The sequence below is a fragment of the Dama dama genome, chromosome 22 (assembly GCF_033118175.1).
Source record: "Dama dama isolate Ldn47 chromosome 22, ASM3311817v1, whole genome shotgun sequence".
Taxonomy (NCBI): Eukaryota; Metazoa; Chordata; class Mammalia; order Artiodactyla; family Cervidae; genus Dama; species Dama dama.
The window spans coordinates 24,580,857-24,602,732 of NC_083702.1; the positions used below are offsets into that span (position 1 = coordinate 24,580,857).

At 39.8% G+C, this 21,876-nt stretch overlaps 2 protein-coding genes across 2 annotated transcripts in view; both read right to left on the reverse strand.

Moving 5' to 3' along the window:
- The window catches only part of PLBD1 (phospholipase B domain containing 1), an 86,492-nt gene that overhangs the window by 63,340 nt on the left and 1,276 nt on the right, over window positions 1–21,876 (reverse strand). Inside the window, exon 2 of the mRNA XM_061125054.1 lies at window positions 183–402. Coding sequence (XP_060981037.1) covers window positions 183–402 — 220 coding nt within the window. The remainder of the gene's footprint in view (window positions 1–182; window positions 403–21,876) is intronic.
- On the reverse strand, window positions 3,688–17,058 carry LOC133043801 (hyaluronan synthase 2-like). The gene is made up of 4 exons (XM_061125053.1): window positions 17,017–17,058; window positions 13,800–13,894; window positions 13,521–13,680; window positions 3,688–5,426 (listed from the first exon to the last, which is right to left on the reverse strand). The coding sequence occupies exon 4, from the start codon at window positions 5,344–5,346 to the stop codon at window positions 3,688–3,690; it is 1,659 nt and encodes a 552-aa protein (XP_060981036.1). The 5' UTR covers window positions 5,347–5,426; window positions 13,521–13,680; window positions 13,800–13,894; window positions 17,017–17,058.

The following is a 21,876-nucleotide window of genomic DNA, read 5'->3' on the forward strand; positions in this document are numbered from 1 at the left end:
CTTAACCACTGGACTACCAAGGAAGTCGCTGTAAATGTAATTCCGATGTTTCTATCATCTGAGAAGGACCATGGTGACTTTTCAATTCTAGTATACAATGCTAGGAAGAAAAATGTTACTGCTGAAAATAAGAAAGGGACAGAGGTTGCCTTGCAGTTCTCTACCATGACTGGGGTACTTACGGGGCAGTGAGGTAACCCTCCAAAAAGCCGGCGGCAAACATGATGATCTCGTTGCTCAGGGACTGAGAACCGTACCCTGCTTTGATCTCCAGGATGCCCCAGCCTGTCGTTTTCACAGAGTTGTTGTAAAAGCCATAGGCATCCCCATTCCTGTCCAGGACATTTTTGACTTGTATTCTCTTCTCGGTAGGCATCCAGTACGCAGTTGCATAGTAGACCCCTGGAAGAAAAGAAAAAGGAATAATGCTAGGATGTCACTGAACTGAGTGGCTGATGCCTTTCTTTTTCTGTGTAACCAACAATTCTAGCACATCTGCTTTTGAAGAGTTTCATTCTATTAGAGTTGGGGAATCTGTCACACCACAGTTTGTCCTTGTTATTATTGTTTAATCTCTAAGTCGTGTATGACTCCTTGCAACCTCACGGGCTGTAGCCGACCAGGCTCCTCTGTCCAGGCAAGAACAGTGGAGTGTGTTGTCATTTTCTTCACTGGATCTTCCTGACCCAGTGATCAGACCCATGTACCCTGCATTGGCAGGCGGATTCTTTACCAGTGAGCCACCTGGTAAGCCCTTGTCTTTGTTACAAATGGGGAAAAACCACAGCCTTGATCAAAGGCAATGAGTCTAGAGCACAAAGAACCAGGTCAAAGGTAGGGGTGTAGTTGGAGCATCAGAGAGGGGGTCTAAGTGCTTCAACCTTAGGGGTGGAATTCTGGGTAAGGCAGGAGCTGGACCTCTCACCCTTCTTGTCATTCAACCAAGAATAAGATCTGGGATTTCCCTGGTTGAGAGTCCACCTTGCAATGCCGGGGACTTGAGTTCGATCCCTGGTCAGGGAACTAGGATCCCACATGCCTCGGAGCAGGCAGGCCTGTGCTTTGCAACTACTGAGCCCAAGTGCTGCAACAAAAAAATCCCACATCACACACTGAAAATCCTGCATGCCACAACTAAGACCCAATGCAGCCAAATAAATAATAAAATAAATAAATATAGTTTTTCAAAAAATAATAGGGTTCAACCCTGGTCTGCAGCCCTTTTCATCCCCCTCAATAGTTGGGCCAAAGCATCCACATTCTCTCACTTTCTACCCTATCTCTCCTGCTTAATTCTTTTGTTTCTTATCAAAAAGATTTTATTTACAAAAAAATTCCATGGAAATACACTGAATAATTGCTAAAATAAACTCAGGCAATTCACTCAATCTTTTATAAGAAGGAGAGAATTTGACATTTGAATGTTACTAAAGCTTAACTTAAAACATAAATAGAAAGGCAAACTCAAGGTTAGTCTCACTTAATGGCATGGTCTGTTTGCTTCCCACAAGCTCTCCAATCAGTGCAAGTATACATTGTAGAACATTATGAACCTTTTTGTACTCTGAAAGTAGGCTGTGCAGTTTTTTTCTTAGGCAAAATGGGTGGAATATAGGTGTCTGCATAAAAAGGAAGCAGAAAGGCAGAAAACACATGGTTGAACACTTTTCCACATTTCTGCTTCATCACAATACTTTTTATTCAGCTCTTCATGTGTTCAATTGTGTTTTTAACACAGGTCTACAGAGCACCAGCTACAAGGCAAGATGGGTCATCTCTAAAGTCAAACTGGATAAATAAGATCCCAGAGTAGCTAAATGAACCAGGCTGAGGGTACCTGGTCCATCAATTTTTTATGTGCTAATTCTTGACACAGCTATTAATACTAAACCTTGATACCATGTCTACTATGTGAACATATTTATGTAGGCCAAGAACAGAAGAGATGAAGCAATTATCTATATAATTCAGAAAAAAATCTTTCCTAGAAAGTTAAATAACAATAGGTGGAGCTTGATTCTGCCAGTTTTGAATCTATATGCTTTATCCTTGTTATAATTTATCCTACTCACCCATATAAATCTCATGGACATGAGTTTGAGCAAACTCCGGGAGACGTTGAGGGACAGGGAAGCCTGGCATGCTGCAGTCCATGGGGTCGCAAAGAGTCAGACACAACTTAGCGACTAAACAACAACAAAGTGAACTTTAGGAAAAAAAAAAACTTTGGAAAAAAAAAAGGTAGGTGAAGTATGTTCAACATATGGACAGGATCCAGTGAATACAGGTCACAGAACAAAATGATGAACAATTTGTCCAAATTACACAGATAATTTTTCCCACTTTCCTTCTTCATGGCCTGGAAAAACACTATGATAATCTCCAAAGACTGTCTTTGACACGTAAATTTCATCTATTGCTGGATACTTAGTGCTTTCTTTTGAAAACAAGCACTCGCTTTTTTTTTTTTCAATCTTATGAAAAAATTGCATTTTTCTACCCCTTTGGCTTTGCTTTTCAAGGACTTCTTTTTGGTACATGTAAGTATGAATTTCTACTTCCAAAGTGTGACAGATATATTGGCCTTTTCTAAAATAAATGAGGAAAAGGACTTCCCTGGTGATCCGGTGGGAGTGGTTAAGACTCCTTGCTCCCAATGTAGGGGGCCCTGCTCAGGGAACTAGATCCCACATGCCTCAACTAAAGATCACATGTGCTGCAATGAAGTTGGAAGATCCCATGTGCTGCAACTAAATAAACAGTTACAAGAGCTCCCAAATAAATATTAAAAAATAAAATAAATGAAAAAAGTTAAAATATTGAAAGTTTAAGCACTTTTTCACAGAAATAAACTATTCAATTTTAAAGGTAAAGAGAAAGAAACACTATTCTTTCTATCAAGAATTATATCAGTCAACCAAGCTTCACATTTTGGGTCAACATTTTTCAAGTATGAAATTTTTCAGAACCTCTTTTATTTAAAAAAAAAAAGGAAGAATAGATGAATTTTGGCAGAGGAGTAAAATATAAAAATATGCACAATTTGTTTTAAGATTGGCATACAAAGTTTTAAAACAGTACAATTATATAAAAGTATGGCCTGTAAAATATCCTTTGGCATTTCACTTGGTAGTTAAACAGAAAAATTTTCTAAAAAAAAAAAAAAAAATAGCTACCAACATAGTCCATAAGTTAGGGTTGTATATGTTGAAAGAAATTTCCCTTGAGTTTCAAAATCCTTTTCTTCCATAATAACTCAATGGACATGAGTTTGAGCAAATCCAAGGAGATAGTAAAGGATAGGACAGCCTGGTGTGCTGCCATTAATGGGGTCACTGAGAGTCGGGCACGACTCAGCTACTGAACAACAACACATGTAAGTCATCACTAGTGAGGTATATACGGCAGAACACTGTTAGGCAAACAGAAGGAAAGAGTGCATAAACAAATAATTCTTCCCATTTTCATAGAAATATTAGGTTAAATCTGAGTCACCCTTTTTGCTGTGTCACTTTACTTTGGCAGAATTAAAATAAGCCCATACAAATGTCTATGTTCAAGTCCCAGCAGCAGCGATATGTCTCCTTTGGTGGCATTATTTGATGCCAAGACACCGTACAGTCCCCTGGAGGGATGAAGATTGTGTGCATGTGTCTGCATCTATAACTGCAAACACCAAATGTAAGATCATACATCAAGCGCCATGTCATACTGTTGTCCCCTCCTCTGCCTGCCACACTTCTTGATGACAACCACATACAATGTCAAAAACAGGACCCAGTAGCATACATAGAGCAATGTTCCTACAATTATAACTGTCTGTTTTGATTCTGAGAATGGCTTTTTAGATTCCATATAAATGGTGAAAACCACACCACCCAGGAGGATTGTGAACCAAACTGTTACGGGGATGAGTCCTATGAAATTAACAACAATGGTCTTCCTTCCAGAAGTACCCCACCCGGCTTTGTTAATCGTCGCAATTGCAAACATCTTGGCGGGAAGTAAACTTGACATGTATAACACTGAATAGAGGGACATAAAGACCATAATGGTGTTTCCTCTAAGGCAGCTGGCAAAAGATGATTTTATGAGACCCACTAACTGGACAGTTAACAAGAAGAGGAGTATGTTCCAGGTTTTACCCCTGTAGAAAAGCTGGATTACTGTGGCAATGAGAAAGAAAGGGAAGAAGCCAGTGATGACAGCTTCATAGGTCATCCACAGGTGATGTTTGTGGAACCACATCGCGTTGTATAGCCACTCTCGGAAGTAGGACTTGCTCCAACGGGTCTGCTGGTTTAACCACCTGAGATATTCCTTAGGTGTTTCAGTAAGGCACTTGGATCGAGCTGTGTATTTCGTTGCATAGCCCAGACTCAGCACTCGGTTCGTTAGGTGCCTGTCATCTCCAAAACTACAGTGGCTGCCCATGAATTCTTGATTGTACCAGTCTTCCACAAATTCCTGCAGTAAGGAGTTACGGTACATTCCCAGGGGTCCGCTAATGCACTGGACACACCCAAAATAAGACTGACAGGCCCTTTCTATGTTAAAAGCCATCCAGTATCTCACGCTGCTGAGGAAAGAGATCCAGGAATCATACTTGTTTAAAATCTGGACATCTCCCCCGACACCTCCAACCATGGGATCTTCTTCTAAAACCTTTACCATCTCCACCGATGAGGCAGGGTCAAGTATGGTGTCTGAATCACAAACCTGTACATAATCCACACTCCGTCCCAGTGCTCTGAAAGCTGTGTACATGACTTCTCTTTTTCCACCCCATTTTTGCATGATACAGATATTCTTGTTGGATAAGACCAACTGGGTGACATGTTGTGAGCTCTCTTTATGTGACTCATTTTTCTCACCAGGACCCTTCATGTGGAAGTTGCTCTTCCAGATATACGTGGCTGACATGTCCCTGCCCATGACTTCACTGAAGATGTCCATCATGTAAAGGTCATCTTCTGAGTTTCCGTCTATGACCATGACAACTTTAATTCTGGGGTAGGTTAGCCTTTTCACAGATTGCAAACATTTCCGTAAGTAGCCTGGATCTTCTTGATATGCGGCAATGCAGAGAGCAACAGTTTTGTTCAACTTAACAGGGGTTTCTAGAGATTTTTTCATTTTCCGGTGCTCCAAAAAGGCAAACAGACTTTGGATGACGAGGTGTGATACTAAAACTGCACCGTATAGCCCAAAGGAGAAATAGTAATTATCCGTTTGGAAAAATTGGTAGCCAACAATATAAGCAGCTGTGATTCCAAAGAGGAGAGAAACTCCAAAAAGTGCGGTTCCAATTATTCTCAGGATACATAGTAACCTCCCACAGTGCATCTTGTTCGGCTCTGGGTCATAAAGTTGTCCTCAGCCTGTCTGTCCTGGAGGGTCGGCGGCAGGCAGTTTCCAAAACTGAGCTAATAGGAGATCAGATGAATTTGAGACAATGGACCAAAAAAAAAAAAAAAAAAACCAGTTTTAAACACAACATTTATAAAAGATTGAGGAGTTTTTATTTTATTTTTTAGTTCCTCTCCCTTAATACTAGAAAGTCTCTTCTCTCTTTTGTATTTAAAGAAAAAGAAAAAAAAAAAAAGGCCTGGTGAAAACTCAACAGAACCGAGGAAGTGTAGAATTGGGAGAAAGTCTTTGGCAGGGCCTGGTTCAAGTCCTGAGTCAGTGGGTTGCTGGAAGCCAGGTCTGTTTAACTCTTTTCAGATGTCTTGATTTCCTCCTTTTGGCTGTTGCCTTTCTGCCTCCTTCAATGGAAGAGGTGTCTCCTGCTTAATTCTTCACAAATGACATTAGATTCCTACTTTGTAGAAATGATAGAAACTATCACCTGTGGATTCCTCAAGTTCTTGATAATTTTGTGAATTGATCCTCATAGCTCCTGTGTCCATCTCACCCTTCTTGGTGTCCTCCATCCCTCCACCCATGTTCTGGGTCCCACCACTTTCCTTAAGTGGCTCTCACTTTCATGAGGAACTTCACTGCATCCTGTATCTTCTTGATCCTGTACCCTAAAGCTCCCTCTCTGCAGTGGCTCATCGCCATTCATTCAGGTTACTGTCTTGCAGCTCAAAGCTAACCAGCCACAGCAGCCCTCTCTGTATCACAAATGAAATTCTCGAATCCTAACGTCACATGAACTTCCAAAAGCATATGACCCTGGTGACCACTTATTCTTAAAGCTCTTTCCTCCCATGGTCTCTGGAATAACAATCTCCCGAATCACCACCTCCTCTATTTGCCTTTTCCTTACTTTTCCCAGGAGTTCCACTTTATCCCCAACAGCACAATGGATAATACCTTCTGGATGATTCCTTTAGCACTAGGAATTAAAAATATCCAAAGCAAAATTCATATTCTCTTCCAATCCATCCTCCACCCTCTGCTTTCTAGCTTTGTGGTCTTTCAGCCTAAAACCCAAGTCCATCCAGGTCTCCTATCTCCTCCACAACTCATATTTAATCAAAAGTTCCTAAATCGCTCTCCCGTTAGTAAGTGCCTCCTTAGCACTTCCTTTCTATGCTAGTTTTTTAAAAAACAAACTTATTTGGTTTTGGCTGTGCAGGTCTTTGTTGCTGCACACAGGCTTTTCTCCGGCTGTGGCAAGCAGGGGCTACACTCTAGTTGCGGTGCATGTGTTTCTCCTTGTGGTGGCTTCTCTTGTTGCAGAGAACAGGGTCTAGGATGCTTGGGTTTCAGCAATTCCCACACACAGGCTCAGTAGTTGTAGCTTCCGGGTTCTAGAGCACAGGCTCGGTCATTGCAGTGTACAGGGTTAGCTGTTCGCAGCATGTGGGATCTTCCAGAACCAGGGATCGAACCTGTGTCTCCTGCATTGGCAGGTAGATTCTCTACTATTGAGACACAGGAAAGACCATTTCTATGCTAGTTTCAATATCACAACTAGTCTAAACTATGAAGAGGCCTTTCCCCCCCAAGGTCTCTGACTTTTAATCCATTTTTCATACTTTGCCAGAGTGACCTTTCTAAAATGCAAAACTAATTTGTTTACTTGAATACCCCCAACTGTCAATGGCTTCCACTTCCTAGAATTAAAATTCTTTGACTTATCCTCTTGGGCCTTCATGACCTGGTTTCTGCCTGCCTATCTAGTTGCACTCCACGTGATCTCGAAACCATTACACACAGCTCTCTGGCCTACCATGAGCTGGTCCAACACCTCTGACTTTGCATATGCTGTTTCCTCTGCCTGAGATTTTCCCCCTTGTTGACTACCGAGTAATCTCAAAACAGTTATTTAAGACTCAGGAAGCAGCACCCTCTTTATAGGGACTGACTCGCTCTACCTTGTATGGAGGTCTGCTGGTCTAATGTAACTTACACATCTGCTCCTGCTCCCAGCCTATGAACTTGTTTCCTCAGCACCTAATACTGTGTCTGGCCCACAACAAGTACTCAATTTTTGTTGTTGTTTAGTCGCTAAGTCATGTCCGACTCTTCTGTGACCCTGTGGATTGTAGCCTGCCAGACTCCTCTATCCATGGGATTTTCCAGGCAAGAATACTAGAGTGGGTTGCCATTTCCTTCTCCAGGGGATCTTCCAACCCAGGGAATGAACCCATGTCTCTTGTATTGGTAAGTGGATTCTTTACCACTGAGCCACCTGGGAAGCCATAGGTATTCAATAAATATCTATAAAAGGAAGGAGGACATAGGAAGAGAGCAAGATGAAGAAAAGAAATAGTATGTACAGCATTCATTTCTCTGCCTCAGAAACCATTGCACAGCTGCTCAGGTTAAAGAGAAACTTTATATTCAGGTCATCAGGGAGGTGGGAGGAGGCCAGAATGACTCAGATTCTGGGCTGCGACTCAGCAGATGGGTATTGTATCATCACTCAGAGTGGGAGCAGAAGGGAAACATGTCTGGGAGGGAGCATATGTTTAGTTTTGGACATACTGAGTTTTTAGTGGTTAAGATACTAGAAAGCTCAGATACAATATTTAAATATGATTATCTGCTTTCAACATTCAAAACTGACTCAGTATTTTATTTATTTGGCTGAGGCATGTGGAATCTTTGGTTGCAGAATGCGAACTCCTAGTTGCAGCACATGGGATCTAGTTCCCTGACCAGGGATCGAATCCGAGGCCCCCTGCATTGGGAATGCAGTGTTTTAACCACTGGACCACCAGGGAAGTCCATATATATATACATATATATATATATTTTATGCAAAGACTGTCTATGAAATGAGCACTAAAATTAGAAACTTAATATTAGAGCATCATGGCACCTTGGCCCAACAAGGTGATAGACTGGGACTCGGTCAAGCTGTGCTAATCAGCTAATGTTATAACTGTTAAAGAAAGATCTTGAGCAGGAAAATCACTTTATTCTCAGTCAAGTCATGACCATAATGTTGGGCTTTGTTTAAAAATGGTGAAGTGGACCCAGAGAAATCGGGTGGAGAGGGAGGTGGGAGCGGGGATCGGGATGGGGAATACATATAAATCCATGGCTGATTCATGTCAATGTATGACAAAAACCACTACAATATTGTAAAGTAATTAGCCTCCAACTAATAAAAATAAATGAAAAAAAAATAAAAAAATAAAATTCTTATTTAAAAAAAAAAATGGTGAAGTGGAAGTAATGGCAGTGATAAACATAGGCAGGTGCAGACTACCTATTCACCAGGTTTCTGGTGATGAAAGAGAGTCTAATTGTTACTGAGTCAATTGACCACAGTTGGATAATTGTGGGCAACATCCACAGAAAAGTCCTTTCTGCTCCTCCCAAATATAATAAATATGCTTTCCAAACTGATCTTGGACCATGAATGCTACAGCCTCAGCCTCTTCCAGCTTTTCTCCTGCATTCTCGTCCACCCTTACCACCAGTGAACTTGGAGGGAAATGAGAAAGGATGGCTGTTTCACTGTTACTGGTACTACCCCTTTTTCTTACCACAAATAACAAACTTCTGCAAATCTGTGCTTTTTTGACATTCATATGCCCCCATATAAGGGAAAAAAATTTTTTTTACCCAGTCCTCAGGAGAATTCAATGAGAAAAATTTGCTGCTAACACACTGACCAATTTAGCAAGTGCTTTGAGAATTAAGCCAAAATCTGAGTTTCTTGTGCTACCTCTAATTGATGTCCTCCGTTCCTCAGTGTTTCCTCCATATATCAACTCTTCCCGGTTGTCCAGTCTCATGCCTTTAAAATTTTTTTTTTTCTTAAATACTTGATTAGTTTAAGCCTTATGCTTTTCTATTAAAAAAAAAAAAAAAAACCCTCCATGTTGTGAAGTGACTGGTGTGGAAACTGTAATAGCAAAAAGGTAGAAAAATATCACATAATTCTAATCTCAACCATGCTCTATGCAGGCTCTGTGAAGGTAGGGGCAACTTTTGCTTATGACCGCATATCCTGGGAATGCTAGAGCTGGCACAATAATGTTTCTGTGATGGATCTAGATTACATGTGTGTGTTCCTGACCCCAAAGTGAAATTTATCTGAACATTCACAGAAGTTAGTCTAAAATAACTCAAGTTGTTATGTCCTTAAGCTCGGGTAACAAGCCTAGAGGACGTTCAGATGCCCAAGGGGCAAATGCCATGTTCGTGAAAATGAGACTTAAACATTTCTAACAGCAACATCCTTAGAATCAATGCACTTGATAAATATTTATTGAATGACTGAGAATATTACTTTCTAAAAAAGTTTTTCCTTCCACAAATAAAGACGAAAAGAAGCCCCATCAATTTTTGATTTCTCTCTGTAAAAACCCAAACATCCAAATTGAATTTCTTTTCTTTACCTATGTATTCTAATATTTTCTATAAGTTAATTGTTTTCAGTTGAAAAAAAATTCATCACGCTGTCTTAGAGTTTGTAAAACAGTCAAACATGGCCGAAATCACTTTTTCCCTTGGTTGGAACCTAAGTCTGCTAGCACTTCATTTATGAAAGAGGAAGCGGTGTTCAACCCTGAGCAATACAATTTTCCCCTAATATAGTCAGTCAGTTAGATAGAGGGACAAAAGAAACATGAGAAAGCAGAGCATATGTCAGAGAAAATATAAAAGCAAAATTGCAACTTAATCTATTCAGATTAGTTTTAGCTAATAGTTTACTATGATCCTCGAATTGCTTTTCTCTTTCATGTTCAATGAGCACAGTCACTCAGCTTCCTTCTCTGTACCCTGGCTTTGCACCTTTCCTTCTCTGAAAGGACTTAAAGTAAATGCATACCTGGTTTTTAGATTTGCTTAGTCTCTTCATCAGAGTCACTAAGAAAATAACTAATGAATAATCAATCTCCAGGCAACAAAATCCTAAGTTGGTATTTTAGCTCTCACTCTCTCCAGAAATCAGAGCCTGGGATTCTGGATGGCAAGAGAATCATTTGGCGAGGTGCTCCAGCGAACGGGAGTAGGGGGCTAGGAGAGGGGAACACGGAGGGATGGAAAGCAGCAGGGTGCATTTCAAGATGGTCCAAAGAGGTGTGCAGAATAAGCCTCTGAAGACCACACCCCAGGGATGGAAAGAGGGAGCATTTATCCACCCACTCCCATCCTGAGGAGGTCAAAGGTGGCCTTTGACCATTCCCAGTTATGCACATGCTCCAGAGCTAAACAGCTATGATTTCAGAGGAGCTCTGAGGTAGAAAGTGGGGGCTCTTGCAGTTTGGCTGAGGTGAGGTGCCTCAGCTTATCTGAGTGAAGCTAGAATAAAAGGCAGAGTATGAGGTGGGTTGAATAATGTGTCTAATACACAAAGCAGGTTGAAAGGGATTAGTTTAAAAAAAAATAGCTTCAAGGAAACCAAATACTAGTACATAAAAACGCTGCAGATTTCCTTGGCTCTGGAATGATCTCTTTCCTTAACCTCCTAGAAGTGTACCTGGTTCTTCACTGCTGGCTTAACTCAGAGTTCTTGTCAAAAGTCTTATCAACAGAAAGTCAGCTTTGCCCCATTCTGATTCAGCACTCAGCTCACTGCTCATCTAGATCTCTCTTTAGTTATATGCATTTGTGTGTATTTGTTGCAGTAAATTTGACTATAAACTTGTTAAGAATGAGGGGTGGCATCATGTATCTCATTGTATTGACTCCCTTGGGCTTAATATAATGTTTTATCCTATCAAATCCCCAGCTCTTACACTGGCTGGAAGGTTACCATTGGAGACAAATTCACATCACATCTGCGGTACATTAATTCTTGATTTCTCACTGTAAATTAGAATTTTGATATCTTAGGTCTGGTTTGAGTAACTTGATGCTACTTTATATTAGACTATAGCTGTGTTTGCAAGGCTGCAGGGCAAACTTCAGAGCAAGCCTGTCTCTCTCAATCAAGAGACTTTCACAATTTTTCCCAAGAAGATTATAACATATCTGCTGTCTATGCAGACATGGAGTTTCAAGTGTTAGACTCAAGTTTCCTCATAATTTCACTACCTCTATTAGTTTCATTTTTTTAACCACATTAAGTAAATTCCTGTTTCATAGTAGTACACGAAACCTACATAATAACATTATTAATACATTTTCTAGTCACATCTTTAAGCTAAGTTATCAAAAAATTGTGAGACATAGGTTGTAGAAGCAACTGGAACCTTCTCTATTTTTAGAAAAAGGTAAAACAAATGTATTCTTAAACAATTCTTAAAATGTTAAACAAAATTAATTCCTTGAGATTCACTGCATTATTGCTGCTACTACCTTTTTTGCTATTTCAATAGTTCATGCTTTGTAATTTGGAATCCAACAAAATGTAACAGGTGACACAAGTGATAATAATGTCTAAATAAGTGTGAAAACTAAAGTTTCTATTTTGTGTGTCAGAACCGAGACCCAAGATGAAGTTCACAGATAAACACTTCATATATTACGGAAAGTAAATCACCAAGAAATAGTTACTTAAAATTTTCTACCCCAATTTTGGGGCTTCCCTGGTGGCTCAGATGGTAAAGAATCTGCCTGAATGCAGGAGACCTGGGTTTGATCCATGGGTTGGGAAGATCCCCTGGATAAGAGAATGGCAAACCACTGCAGTATTCTTCCTGGAGAATCTCATAGACTGAGGAGCGTGGCAGGCTAGTCCATGGGATCGCAAAGAGTCAGACACAACTGAGCAACTAACACATACACACATACCCCAATTTCAGGACTGAAGGAGGGTGTTTTAAATTTTATTCTGGAGAAAGTTTTTGATCTTTTCTATAAGTTTCAGGACCAGGAAACAAAATATAATAATAAAGATTAATAAGTATTAATACTTCTCCCAGAAATTCTTCTGAACTTATCTATTTAAAAAAATGTTTTTAGCAAAGGTCTAGTCAATAAATGTGATGCCATGCTTGTATTTGCCCTGTCAGAGTCTATAATAAATGTATATTTGTATGTCAGTCTTTATGAGAGAACTCCCTAAAATTTCTCAAAATATCCCAAACTCCACGCATCCCAAACTAAAGTCACCCTATTCTCAACCCTCAAATAAGCACCTTTTCCTTTAGTTCTTACCTTGATTGAAGGCAAGAAACATCTACCCGTTTTGATCTGGGTATTCTCAACTCAACATTGCTGAGTATTAGAGAAATGCAAATCAAGACTACAATGAGATAACACCTCACACCAGTCAAAATGGTTATCATCAAAAAAATCCACAAACAATAAATGCCAGGGAAGGTGTGGAGAGAAGGGAACTCTCCTGCATTGTTGGTGGGAATGTAAATTGATACAGCCACTATGGAGAACAGTATGGAGGTTTCTTTAAAAACTAAAAATAGGTCTACCACAAGACCCTGCAATCCCACTCTGGGGCATATATCTGGAGGAAAACATGATCAGAAATGATACATGCATCCCAGTGTTCTTACCCTAAAAAGAAAACTGAAGTTGTTCCTTCTGGCCATTTACCAAGTCCTCATGCTTTTATCTACTTCCTTTCCTTCCCTATGTGTTACTTTAGTTGAGGCTTTTCCCATTTCTGGGAATTATCTTGTATATATTCTGATTAACAAACTGGTATAGCCCTTGAATTGGTTCAAGATGGCAGAGTAGAAGGATGTGCATTCACTCCTTGAGAGAGCACTGGAATCACAACAAACTGCTGAACCATCATGGACAGGAAGATGCTAGAACCAACCAAAAAAGATATCCCACGTATCCAGAGACAAAGGAGAAGCTGCAGTGAGACAGTAGGAGGGGTGCAATCATGATAAAATAAAATCACATAATCACCAGGTGGGCTACTCACAAACTGGAGATCAATTATATCACAGAATTTCTCCCACTGGAGTGAAGGTTCTGAGCCCCATGTCAGGCTTCCCAATGTGAGGGTCTGGCAACAGGAGAAGGAATCCCCAGAGAACCTGACTTTGAAGGCCAGTGGGATTTGACTGCGGGACTTCCACAGGATTGGGGAAAACAGAGTACACTCTTGGAGGGCACACACAAAATCTGGTGCACATTAGAACCCAGGGGAAGGGAGCAGTGACCCCACAGGAGACTGAACCAGACCTTACCTGCTAGTGCTGGAGGGTCTCTGCAGAATTGGGGGGCAGCTATGGTTCACCATGGAGACAAAGACACTGACAGCAGCAATTCTCAGAAGTACTCATTGGCATGAGGCCTCCATGAGGTCACATTATCCACACCAAACAGCCTATAGGCTCCAGTGTTGGGCTGCTCCAGGCCAAACCACCAAGAGGGAAGGAACACAGCCATACCCATCAGCAGACAAGTGGGTTAAAGTTAACTGAGCACAGACTTGTCCCACAAGAGCAAGACCCAGCTCTACTTACCACCAGTCCCTCCCATCAGGAAACTTGCACAAAACTCTTAGATACTCCATCTACTAGAAGGTAGACAGCAGAAGCAAGAACTGCAATCCTGCAGCCTGTTGAATAAAAACCACTATCACAGAAAGTTGGAGAAAACGAAAATGTGGAGGATTATGTCTCAGATGAAGGAACAAAATAAAACCCCAGAAAAGCAATGAAATTAAGTAGAGATAGGCAACCTTCCAGAAAAAGAATTTAGGATAATGATAGTGAAGATGATCCAGGATCTTGGACAAATGATTTAGGCAAGGATTGAGAAGATGCAAGAAATGTTTAATATAGACCTGGAAGAACTAAAGAACAACAAACAGAGACAAAAAGTACAATAACTGAAATTAAATAGATACTAGAAGTAATCAAGCAGTATAAATGAGGCAGAAGAAGGAATAAGTGACCTAGGAGGCAGAATGGTGGAAATCACTGCCACTGAACAAAATAAAGACTGAAATAAAGACAACCTAAGATACCTCTGGGACATATTAAACACACCAACATTTGCATTGTGGGAGTTCAAAAATGATAAGAAATAGAAAAAGGATCTAATAAAATATTTGAGGAGACTATAGCTGAAAACTTCTCGAACATGGGAAAGGAAACCTCTCAACCAAGTTTGGGAAGTGCAGCATGTCCCAGGCAGGATAAACCCAAAGAAGAGCACAGAAAGACACATGGTAATCAAACTGACAAAAATTAAAGACAATGAAAAATTATTAAAATCAACAAGGGGAAAATGACAACATACACGGGTACTTCCCTAAGGTTATGAGCTGACTTCTAGGCAGAAACTCTGCAAGCCAGAAGGGAGTGGCACAATGTATTTAAAGTGATGAAAGGGAGGAAACTACAACCCAGAATACTCTACCCAGCAAGCATATCATTCAGATTTGAGGGAGAAATCAAAAGCTTTCCAAACAAGCAAAAGTCAAGAATTCAACACCATCAGAAAAGCTTTACAACAAAAACAAAAGGAACTCCTCTAGGTAGGAAAGAGACTAGCAACTTAAAACAACCTGTGCATCTATAGACTGCTATATCAAAATCTCATAGTAGAGGAAAACCTAAAAACTACAATAGATATACCCACACACACACAAAAAAGCAATCCAACATAACACTAAAGATGACCATCAAACCACAAGAGATGAGAACAAAAGAGGAAAGGAAGAAAAAAGACCTACAAAAACAAACCCCAAATAATTAAGAAAATGGCAATAGGAACACACATACTGATAATTACCTTAAATGCAAATGGATAAAATGCGCCAACCAAAAGACTGAGACTGTTTGAATGGCTACAAAAACAAGACCTGTACATATGCTGTCTATAAGAGATCCATCTCAGACCTAGGGACACATACAGACTGAAAGTGAGGAGATGGAAGAAGGTATTCCATGCAAATGGAAATCAAAAGAAAGCTGGAGTAGTCATACTCATATCAGACAAAATAGACTTTAAAATAAAGACTGTTATAAGAGACAAAGAAGGACACTACATAATGATCAAGGAAGGGATCAATCCAAGAAGAAATAACAATTGCAAATATATATGTACCCAACAAAGAAGCACCTCAATTCATAAGACAAATCATAACAGCCATAAAGCGAAAAATTGACAGTAACAAGATAATAGTGGGGGACTTTAACATCCCACTTTCATCAATGGATACATCATCCAGTCAGAAAATCAATAAGGAAACACAGGCCTTAAATAACACATTAGATTAAGATAGACTTAATTTATATTTATAGAGCATTCCATTCAAAAGCAGAAGAATACATGTTTCTCAAGTGCACATGCAATATTCTCCAGGACTGACCACATGCTTGGCCAAAAGTGAGTGTAAATTTAAGAAAACTGAAGTCATATCAAGCATGTTTTCCAACTACAACACTTTGAGATTAGAAATAAAGTACAAGAAAAAAAAATAAAAACACAAACACATAGAGGTTAAACAAGACTAAACAAACAATGGATCACTGAAGAAATCAAAGGGGAAATCAAAAAATACCTAGAGACAAATGAAAATGAAAGCACACTGATCCAAAACCTGTAGGATGTAGCAAAAGTAGTTCTGAGAGGAAAATTTATTAGCAATACAGTCTTACCTCAGGAAACAAGAACAATCTCAAATAAACAACCTAACCTCACACTTAAAGCAATTAGAGAAAGTAGAACAGACAAAACCTAAAGTTAGTAGAAGAAAAGAAAACATAAAGGAAAGTTTTCATAAAGAAAACTTTGTGAAATGGAGACAAAGAAGACAACAGCAAAGATCAACAAAACTAAAAGCTGATTCTTTGAAAAGATAAAACTGATAAAGTCTCAGCCAGATAGAGAGAGGACTCAATAAAATTAGAAATGCAAAAAATGTTACAACTGACACCACGGAAATACAAAATATCATAAGAGACTACTACAAGCAACTGTATGACAATAAAATGGACAACCTGGAAGAAATGGACAGATTCTTAAAAAGATACAGTCTCAAGACTGAACCAGGAAGAAATAAAAAATACGAATAGCCCAATCGTACACACTGAAATGGAAACTGTGATTTTAAAACTCCCAACAAACAAAAGTCCAGGACACAGGTGACTTCTATCAAACATTTAGAGAAGAGCTAGCACCTACCCTTCTGAAACTGTTCTGAAAGAATGGCAGAGGAAGGAAAATTCTCAAAATCATTCTATGAGGCCACCATCACTCTGATACCAAAATCAGACAAAGATACCACACAGATAAGAAAATTACAGGCCAACATCACTGATGAACACAGACACAGAAATCCTCAACAAAATACTATCAATTCTAATCCAACAATACATTACAAGGCTCAAATACCATGATTAAGTGAGATTTATCCCAGGGATGCAAGGATTTTTCAATATTCACAAATCAAGCAGTGTGATAAACCACATCAACAAACTGAAGGATAAAAACCATATGATCATCTCAATAAAAGCAGAAAAAGCTTCTAATAAAATTCAGCACTGGTTTATGATGAAAAAAAACCTCTCCAGAAAGTGGGCATAAAGGAAACACATGCTCAGTTGCTCAGTCAAGGCTGACTCTTTGCAACTCCATGGACTGTAGCCCTCCAGGCTCCTCTGTTCATGGAATTTTCTGGCAAGAATATTGGAGTGGGTTGCCATTTCCTTCTCCATAAAGAAAACATACCTCAACAGAATAAAGGCTGTATAAGACAGACCTACAGATAACATCATAGTCAATGGTGAAAAGCTGAAAGCATTTCCTCTAAGATCAGGAACAAGGCAAGGATGTCCACTTTTGCCACTTATATTCAACATAGCTAGGAAGTCCTAGCTACAGCAATCAGAGAAGAAAATAAAAGGAATCCAAATTGGAAAAAAAAAAAAAGTGAAACTGCCATGATACTATACATAAAAAACCTTAAAGATACTACCAGAAAACTACTAGAGCTCATCAATGAATTCAGTAAAGTTGCAGGATACAAAATTAATAGAGAGAAATCTTTTGCATTTCTATGCACTAAAAGTGAAACATCAGAAAGAGAAATTAAGGAAACAATTCCATTATCATTGCTTCAAAAAAATAGAACAAAATAAAACACCTAGGAATAAATCTACCCAGGGTGCAAAAGACCTGTACATAGAATACTATTAGACACTGATTAAAGAAACCAAAGATGACACAGATGAAAAAATATATTATGTTCTTGGATTGAAAGAATCACTATTGTCCAAATAACTGTATTACCCAAGGCAATCTACAGATCAAATGCAATCCTTATCAAATTACCAATGATATTTTTCACAAAAGTAGAACAGAAAATCTTAAAATTTGTATGGAGGCACAAGAGATCCCAAATCATCAAAACAATCTTGAGAAAGAAAAACAGAGCTGGAGGGATCAGGCTCTCTGACTCAAGATTATCCTGCAAAACTATAGTCATCAAAACAGTATGGTACTGGCAGAAAAACAGATATATAGATCAATGGAACAGAATAGAATGCCCAGAAATAAACTCATGCACCTGTGCTCAATTAATCTATGACAAAGGAGACCAGACTATACAGTGATGGGAAGATAGTCTCTTCAATAAATGATGCTGGGAAAACTGGACAGCTACATGTAAAAAAAAAAAAAATGAAAAAAATGAAATTTAATACCATACACAAAAATAAACTCAAAATGGATTAAAGACACTACACAGCTCCTAGAAGAAAACATCGGCAGAACACTCTCTGACATAAATGGCAACAATATCTTTTTTGATTCATCTCCCAGAGTAATGGAAATAAAAACAAAAACAAATGGGACCTAATTAAACTCAAAAGCTTATGCATAGCAAAAGAAACCATAAACAAAACCAAAGATAACCCAAAGATTGGGGAAAATATTTGCAAATTATGTGACCAACAAGAGATTAGTCTCCAAAGTTTATAAACAGCTCATGTGGCTTAATACCATCGAAAACAAACAACCCAATCAAAAAATGGGCAGAGGACCTAAATAGACATTTCTCCAAAGAAGACATACAGATGGCCAAGAGGCACATGAAAAGATGTTCAACATTGCTAAGTATTAGATAAATGCAAATCAAAACTACAATGAGGTATCACCTCACACCAGTCAAAATAGCTATCATCAAAAATTCCACAAACAATAAATGCTAGGGAAGGTGTGGAGAGAAGGGAACCCTCCTGCAGTGTTGGTGGGAATGTAAATTCATACAGCCACTATGGAAAACAGTATGGAGGTTTCTTTAAAAACTAAAAATAGGGCTACTATATGACCCTGCAATCCCACTCCTGGGCACACATCTGGAGGAAAACATGATCAGAAAGGATATATGCACCCCTATGTTCATTACAGCACTGCTTACAATAGTCAAGACATGAAAGCAACCCAAATGTCCATTGACAGAGGAACAGATAAACAAACTGTGATACATATATGCAATGCAATTATTACTCAGCCATTGAAAAGAATGAAATAATGTCACTTGCAGCAACATGGATGGATCTAGAGTTTGTCATCCTGAGTGAAGTCAGACAGAGAAGGAGAAATATCATAAGATAGTGCCTATATGTGAAATCTAAAAAGAAATGATACAAATGAACTTATTTACTAAACAGAAACAAAGTCACAGATTTAGAGAACAAACTTATGGTTACCGGGGCCAAGAGTGAAGGGAAGGGATAATGAGGGAGTTTTGGGGTTGACATGTATACACAGCTGTATTTAAAACCTATAACTAACAAGGATCTATTGTATAACACAGGGAACTCTGTTCAATGTTATGTAGCAGCCTGGACGGGAAGGGAGTTTGGGGGAGAATGGATACATGTATATGTATGGCCAAGTTGCTCTGCTATGCACCTGAAACTATTACATTGTTAACGGCCTATATTCCAATGTAAAATAAAAAATGTGTGTTGTTTTTCTTTTTTTTTTAAAGATAATACATTACCACATTAAAAAAAAAAAAACTGGTACAGAAAAACAGGAAGTGAAGTGAAGTGAAGTGAAAGTCGCTCAGTTGTGTCCGACTCTTTGCGACCCCAGGGACTGTATAATCCATGGAATTCTCCAGGCCAGAATACTGGAGTAGGTAGCTGTTTCCTTCTCCAGTGGGTCTCCCCAACCCAGGGATCAAATTCAGGTCTCCCACATTGCAGGTGGATTCTTAACTAGCTGGGTCGCCAGGGAAGCCCAAAAAACAGGAAAGTACTGGGAAATTCTAAAGCAGCCGTGGTTAAGAAAACGGCACTTTGGCAAAAATAATCATGATGACTTCTGAAAGAGCTTTCTGAAAGAGCTGCTTAACGTACTGGTATGCACCCCAACTCCCCAGAATGTTAGGCCATGATTAAGAAAATATGTTTTTATAACAAGTTATTACCTCACTGAACAGGGATTATCATCAGCAATTCTGTTGCCTTATCAAGAGATCCATGATGCCTTTTCAGAGAAAAGCAATTCCCGTGGCTGGTCATAATAGTAATTCATTTATATAGCCCCTACTATGTGCCCTAGTTAGTTAAGCTTTCCTGATAGCTCAGTTGGTAAATAATCCACCTGCAATGTGGGAGACCTGGGTTTGAGCCCTGGGTTGGGAAGATCTCCTGGAGATGGGAAAGGCTATCCATTCCAGTATTATGGCCTGGAGAATTCCATGGACTGTATAGTCCATGGGGTTGCAAAGAGTCGGACATGACTGAGGGACTTTCACACTATGTGCCAGGCACTGTTCCTCATAACAAACTTACGATATAGGTATTATTATAATACCCATTTTACAGATGAGGAAATTGAGGCATGGAGAGATTAGATAATTAGCTAAAAGTCATGCAGTTTGTCAGTATTGGAGCCAGGCTTCAAACATAGGTGGTCTGGCCCCATGGCTTCTGTCTTGGAATTCCAACCTATCTCTCTAATATTTGACTTCCAAAAACGAAGACCTGCCATGGAAAGAGTGAACATATGGCGCAACTTCCACAGGGAATCTGGAAATAAGGAAGCCCTCAGAGATAAAGGATCGATTGAGATTGGCCTTAACCACAAGTCTACTATGTCAATTAAGGAGCCTGAACAACTCCCAGGACTGTAGACTCCTTGAGAGCCACTTAAAGGGATTAGTTAATCTAGACAGGCAGTCAGTTAGTCTCAAGTGGTACTGGTAAACCATGGAAGAGTGGAAAAGGAGTCTGTGACCAGCTGTTTTGGGCAAGCAGTGACCAGTAAGGAGCAGCTATGTACTGCCTGAAATGCCCAGTCCTAGGGAGAGGCAGATGAATCAGGTCCTCAGCCTGAGAATCCCTGATATATTTTTTATCCCAGGTAGTTTGATTACAGTGAGAATGTGCCCGGAGCAGGCTACACAAATAACCGGATTGTTAAAAATCAGTTTCCTTGTATCCAATCAGCTCTGGAGAACGGCAAAGAATGAATTTCTAGAGTCTATCCCTGAGAAACCCAGGGCCAGATCTGAAACTCACTTTACCAAGGCACATGCCACTTTATGAGTGTCTTGGCAACCAACCCATCTCTTTCCCTAGTGACAACCTGACTGCCCTATATATATGACTAGAAAAACTGGTAATTCCCTGGTGGTCCAGTGGTTAGAACTCCATGCTTTTATTGTCGACGGCTTAGGTTCAATCTCTGGTTGGGGCCACAAGCCGCTGGGATCCTAAAACACACGCGCGGGGCCTTCGGTCTGGAAAGATAAATGCAATGTGATTATGTTTGAAGTCTATAATAGACTGAGGCCAGAATCGGGGACTCCGTTTAAGAAGCAGTTTCTTGCAGGGTGATATTTTCCTAAATAAACAGTGCCCCATCTTCAGAAAAACAATGTCTCCACCTCACTCTTTAGGCTACCCACTCCATCTCCCGGAACATTTAAAACAATCCCAATAATCTAAAAGGAGACCAGGAAAGGGAGAAAAGTTTCTGCCATTTCCGTTTCCGGGGCACTCCCCAGCCTGTCCCAGGTGTGTTCAAATGAGCACTCTAAGTGGGCTAAGAGGCCGCATCGACACCACCGCCTCCAGAATGTGCAAGCAAATTACGGGTCAGGAGCCAGGGAGTGATCACTTCTGAGCTCAGAAGCTGAGGCAGCTTCAGAGACTGGAAAAATCTAAGAGTGATAAGTGGTCACGTTGCAAAAGCTAAGGCTTTGAAATCTGGTAACTGCACATACTGGTTAATGGAAGACAGTAGAATAAGAACCCATAAGGCGCTTTTAGGAAGGGATAGCCCTGCTGAACCTCACCCTAGTCTTGCGCAAGGTCAGCACAGAAAAGGGATTAGGAAATAAAATGAATCCTCTCTCATTTTAAATAAATTGTCTCTTATATGTTACTTTTGAAGTCTTTCAGGTTGTTGTTTTTTTTTTAAACTTAATCTTAGATGTACTCATTGGGAGTGAAACAGACAAAACCCAGACCCACCCTCCCCGACACACACACACACACACACACACACACACACACCCTCCTTTTGCTTTTGAAGCAAAGGGTACAGTTCAGTGTCAATACCTGCAGGAAT